Source organism: Gallus gallus, chromosome 1 (genome assembly GCF_016699485.2).
Source record: "Gallus gallus isolate bGalGal1 chromosome 1, bGalGal1.mat.broiler.GRCg7b, whole genome shotgun sequence".
Taxonomy (NCBI): Eukaryota; Metazoa; Chordata; class Aves; order Galliformes; family Phasianidae; genus Gallus; species Gallus gallus.
In genome coordinates this window covers 161204487-161210376 of record NC_052532.1, presented here as the reverse complement: position 1 = coordinate 161210376, position 5890 = coordinate 161204487, and the positions used below count along the sequence as shown (strand labels likewise).

Here is a 5890-nt window from a genome sequence, read left to right as displayed (position 1 = left end):
TTCAATATTATAAGATATGATTCATTTCCTAAAGTATGCAAATTGTTAATACAACAGATGTGATATTAGTGAAGGCCATGCTTGTATATAGATGAGTAAATAATAGTAAAAATAATAGTTATCAATTTAGTTTTCCCTGCTATTCAATTAAATGTGGAATTTAATATCTTATACATTATACTAAGAATGTTCAGAGCTTATTCTCGCAAGTTCTCAAAAACATCCAACTGTTGTAGTAGGCGTCTTGCGGGGGCACGGGATGTACGGGACAGGCCTCTCCCTAAACATAGAGAGATAGTGCTATCGTGCTGACCTTGTTGCAGAGAAAACAGGAGAAGAAGAAGGATGATAAAAGAATGTGGAAACGGCCAAATAAGGCACAATGTTATCTGGTGTGAACTAATCAGAGTGGGACATGACAGCACGGTTATCTAGGTAAAATGTATATAAGCTGTGTTTAGTAGTGAATAAACGCCATTTGCCTCACTTACTCCTGGGGTCTGGGTGAGCATCTGGCCCCGACCTGGTAAAGGGTCGGTTTCGCCCAGCAGTAAGCCCTACATGTGGACAGAGGACGAACACCGGACGAGCGAACGGAGACTACACGCAACAAGTGGTGACCCCGACGTGATCTGTCTGCTGAGGGTGGCTGCCCGGCGTGCCCGTGACGCGGAGAAGAGCCTGTGAGGTGGCGGCAGGTCGCGCACGGAAGACGTACTGCGGTTAAGAGCCTGCGAGGTGGCGGCAGGTCGCATGCGTAACAATGGACCAAGTCATTAAGGTACTTGTGCAGTTTTGTAAGGACTACTGTGGAAAATCTGCTCCTTCCCGGAAGGAGATCGCGGCAGTTTTGTCGCTGTTAAATGAGCTGGGGGAGCTGGACTCTCCCCGCTACGTTTTGGATTCGAGTAGGTGGGACTTGCTCACCTCGGTGCTATGCCAGCGCGCCATGGCCAGTCAGAAGGCTACGGAACTTAAAACGTGGGGACTGATATTAGGAGCCCTTAAAGCGGCCAGAGTTGAGGGAAAGTTATTGGTGGAGGCTCGATACCTTTTGGGTCTCAGCGGAGGAGGTGAGACACAGGACCCGGTCGGGTCCGATGGGGGTTCGGGAGCAGTTTCTTGCAGGGGCCGAGAGGAGACGGAGCCGCCAATGACCGTTGGCGGGATGGCGCCGGCTGAGCCGACCGCGCTCAGTTCAAAAGAAGACAAACAACAAGAGAGTGAAAGTTCGTTGTCTCGTCCCCCTCCCCCGTATCCACACCCCTCAGGCGGAACGTTGTATCCTTTATCAGAATTACGTCAGTGTTACCTGACTCAAGGGGGCGGAGGAAGCTGTGATCTACACGGGCAGGATCAACTTAGTGCCCACATGGGGAGGGACCAGACAAAAGGTCCGTCCAATGCGGACAGGGGGCATAGCCTACTGTCTCTGGTCACTCCCAGGGGCGGTAGTGCGAGTGATAGTGTAGAAGAGAAAGAAGGGACTGGCTTTGAGTGCAGGGGGAGGGATCAAATGACGGACTGGAATGGGATTAGATCGGAGGCTTTGGGAAAGGGTATAGTTCCAGAGGCATTCCGGGTGATTGTGAGTGATCGTGGTCCCGAATGGGTGCCGCCTGACCCCGGGGGTGTTACGCGCCTGGTGGAATTCATGGATAAAAGAGGCTTGAAATCGCCTCTGACATTAAATGCACTACAAACTTTGGCTGCACTGGGGCCTCTCTTCCCCCGTGACATCACAAACTTAATGCGTACGGTGCTCAGGCTGGTTCAATATACGTTATGGGAGACGGACTGGGTGGCCAAGTTGGGGGGCCGTGCCGGGGCGACAGGGGTCGGCCCGCGCCGCTCCCTGCATGGGACCGGAATACAGCGGCTTTCAGGGAAGGCCGTGGGAGTGGCTTCGCCCCAGGGCCAGCTAGCGAGACTAAGGCCAGGGGAGCTAATAGCAGCCACAGATGCAGTGGTGGAAGCGTTTAATAAACTTGTGCATAAGGCCGAACCACCTACTCCGTGCACAGATATTACCCAGGGACCGAATGAATCCTTTCAAAGCTTTACAGACAGGCTTTTAGCTGCTGCAGAGGGGTCTGATCTCCTGGTACCGGCCCAAGGGCCAGTGATCATTGACTGCTTGCAGCAGAAATCGCATGACAGTGTTAAGGCATTGCTGCGAGCCGGCCGAAGTACGCTTAATACCTCGGGAGCCGGCCGAAGTACGCTTAATACCTCGGGAGAAGTTATTCAGTATGTCTTAGATAAGCTCAAGGTGGCTCATTTAACTAATGAAAGGCTAGTCACAGCTATTGTCGTAGCTGTTGGCCTGCGACAGCAAAGATCGCTGCAGCAGCAAGGGCTGTGTTTCCGATACGGCCAGTATGGCCATGTTAGAGCACAATGCCCCTGTGGGGGAGGCCAGTCAGGGCCTCCTGATCACAGGAAGGGCTTGCTAAAGGGTATCCGTGGTCGGGTATGCAGCAGTTAAATATCATGAATCTGGGAAATTCTGTGGGTACCATCGCGAAAAGTAATACCAGATATAAGTAGCATATCTGCAAAAACTGAGTCTAGGTGCGAGTTTTCTACAGAAATTCTTCGTTGGCAGACCGAAGCCAACTCCAGAACAACTGAGGGACAGACGATGGGATTAAGAACCACTCGTCAAGAGGAGCACTACACCTGCAACGCTGACACTTCCGATGTTGCTGATATTTATGGTGTCCATGGCGATTACAGAGTGTCACAAACAACTACAATGGACACAAGAACATATGCAGAAAATTAAAGAAGAGCGTGATCCCTTTGGAAGCTGGCTGGACGGACTGTTTGGGGGAACGGGTTCATGGTTAAAGCAATTGCTTAAAGCTCTCGCAGTAGGATTTGCAATCTTTGTGTGTATTCTAATCTGTCTTCCATGCTTTGTAGGATGCTTGCAGAACTGCCTTCAACGAATGATGGACAAGACTTTTGACTATCACATTGAGTATCATAGATTGCGTGAAAAATTATAGAGGGGTTTAGGTTGTTGCGTTCGTGCTGTAATGGGGCAAGGCTTGGCCGAGCACGGAAAAGAATTCCCTGTTGCTCTGATGATTGCTTAAGAACTGTAGTAGAAAATAGTAGGAATAGTGTGCTGAAATATATTTAGGATTAGGCGTTTTGCGCTGCTTCGCGATGTACGGGTTAGGTGTGTGTGTAAGTAGTATTTAGCTTAGGGAGGGGGAGATGTTGTAGTAGGCGTCTTGCGGGGGCACGGGATGTACGGGACAGGCCTCTCCCTAAACATAGAGAGATAGTGCTATCGTGCTGACCTTGTTGCAGAGAAAACAGGAGAAGAAGAAGGATGATAAAAGAATGTGGAAACGGCCAAATAAGGCACAATGTTATCTGGTGTGAACTAATCAGAGTGGGACATGACAGCACGGTTATCTAGGTAAAATGTATATAAGCTGTGTTTAGTAGTGAATAAACGCCATTTGCCTCACTTACTCCTGGGGTCTGGGTGAGCATCTGGCCCCGACCTGGTAAAGGGTCGGTTTCGCCCAGCAGTAAGCCCTACATGTGGACAGAGGACGAACACCGGACGAGCGAACGGAGACTACACGCAACAGTATATGTTACAAAATATCCATCTCCTTGTTTGTTCATCTTTTATATAATTGTTACTCATTTGTTTTTAGAAAAAGAATTGTTACTAAAACAATATAAATGAAAAATTCCATGTCACTGATGTGTTGCAATATACCAAATGTAATTGGAATCACATATGTAGTCAAGTGAAAAGATACAGATAGTGCTAGCATCCAGTTACCAGCAGTTATTAGTTTATAATACTAAATATGTATAAATATAATACTAAACTAATATAAATATAATACTAAACTCCTTATTACTTAATCATTTGACATTTCAATGAACTACCATGTAAATCTGCTCCAGATACGGGAAGTTTTGTCATAAGTGACTCAGTGCCTTTCACATTGTGGTCTTATTTAAAAAAGAACACAATCTACACAGTGTAATAGTACCAAATAAGATTTTGTTATTTTTGGAGATAAAAAAAAAAAAATCACAGGTGCAAAAAAGAAATTGAGAATAAACAGTATGAAATATCTTGTTCTGTAAGTATCAGACAGCTGTAAAGTGATGTTTTTATAATTTAGGAAATTTGGTTCATCTTGTGCTCTTGTCAGATCATCTGCACAAACGAGACTCATTGCCTTGTTCCCCTAGGCAAGTCTTCCCCTAATCCCCCAAACCTCCCTGTGACAATATATTTTCTGCCGTTTGTTGGCTATTCCTATGGTTCAGCTCTCTTTCAAAGGGCAGGGATTCAGTTGTTTTCTCAAAGGATTAAATACATTCAATAATCGTATAGAACACCTAAATTTTCTTATAATCTATGTTCCAAAAGACTGGTGAATTTATAAATGTGAATAGACTAGTGTAGTCTTGCATGGGAAATGATAGGCCATGCCTTGAAGCAGTGACTGAACCAACCCAGGTGAGCTCAGATGCAAGCATACCTCATTTAAGAGTTGGCAGTGGAGGCGAGAGCATCTTGTTAGAGGATCTCTGTCTACTCAAGGACCACATGGGCTTTCCTAAGGTAAGTAGATTCTTTCCCTTTTTCCACAATTACTGCTACTACATCTGAGCAGACCATCCCTCACCTTGCTTTTCTTCCATCTTGTAACACTTGGCAAGACAGGCAGGATGACAGACTAAATACTAAGAATGAATCACATCAAAAGAACAATGTGCTGGCTTGTAAGTGGAATCCCCTGACACCCCAGAGGAGGAACTCCTGAGGGAACTCTGGGATTCACAGAATCATAGAATGGCCTGGGTTGAAAAGAACCACAATGATCATCGAGTTTCAACCCCACTGCTATGTACAGGGTCGCCAACCACTAGACCAGGCTGCCCAGAGCCACATCCAGTCTGGCCTTGAGTACATCCAGGGATGGTTGTAGTGGAATTCCAGGGTCACAGCCTGAACCAATGGGTGGGCTCTGTGAGTGTGTGAGTGCGGCGGCGCGGTGGTACGAACGGGGGAGGGACACATTCCTCAGCTCGGCTCTGCCTGCGCGCTGCTACCGGGAGGGGTGAGTCGATTCTTTTTGATATCTTTCCCTCGTGTGCCTATTTCTTAAATAAAGGCTTTGTCATTACCTTCATTTGCTCTACATTTTGGCGAGCCAGGCAGCCAAATATCTTTAAAGACACCCAATTATAAGCCTCTTAAAATAATTACCATGACATTTTTGAACAATTTCATGGGATGGTTTGGACGGGGAAAGGCTAGCCCCATAAGTGAAGCTTTGCCAGGGCACATCCCAGGATTCCTAGGATCCCCATATCACGGGATTGCTTGTATTATTGAAAAATGGGGTCCCCTACGGGATGCAGGAAATGTTCAGGAATCCCCAGCCCGCCTGGCTGAGTATTTCAGTAGTCTAAACAAAAACGTACTCACTACACGAGAACGACAGTTAGCTGCCTCCACGGTGGCGTGGCCGCTGCTGATGGCCTTGAACCGGCTAAATATAACTGAAGAGGCTCTCACTGATGAAAATCAACTATTACGTGACCGTGTGGAAGAACTGGAAAGACAGGTTGCAATTTTGAGAGGGAAAAAACCTAACCCTATAATTCCGGTACAAAAAATCCGAAACATCTCTCTAGAAATTACTGGAGATCCTATACATGACAATCCACATGAACTGGATTCAGAAAATTAAGGCACTAAAAAGTCGGATCTTGAGGCTCCACTAGAGCTAGATCCCTTTGAGATCCGACCAGTTGTAACTCAAAAAACAAAACAAAAAAAAACGCAGGACAGGCCAGCGGGGCTGCCCCCTGACCAGTGGCCCCCTGCCCAGAG

General features: G+C 46.9%; 1 protein-coding gene across 1 annotated transcript; it reads left to right on the top strand.

Annotated features, from left to right (window-relative positions):
- Nucleotides 1–666: 666 nt before the first annotated feature.
- LOC112532134 lies at nt 667–4297 on the top strand. Its single transcript, XM_040653665.2, has 2 exons — nt 667–2189; nt 2220–4297. Exons 1-2 carry the CDS (start codon nt 764–766, stop codon nt 2486–2488), a joined length of 1695 nt encoding a protein of 564 aa, XP_040509599.1. The 5' UTR covers nt 667–763; the 3' UTR covers nt 2489–4297.
- The last annotated feature ends 1593 nt before the right edge of the window (nt 4298–5890 follow it).

Bases quoted from the DNA above. Each gene is read 5' to 3' on its own strand.
- LOC112532134 (XM_040653665.2), top strand. From the start codon at position 764: ATGGACCAAGTCATTAAGGTACTTGTGCAGTTTTGTAAGGACTACTGT. The intron at 2,190-2,219 runs GTACGCTTAATA...GAGCCGGCCGAA, and splicing joins ATTGCTGCGAGCCGGCCGAA to GTACGCTTAATACCTCGGGA.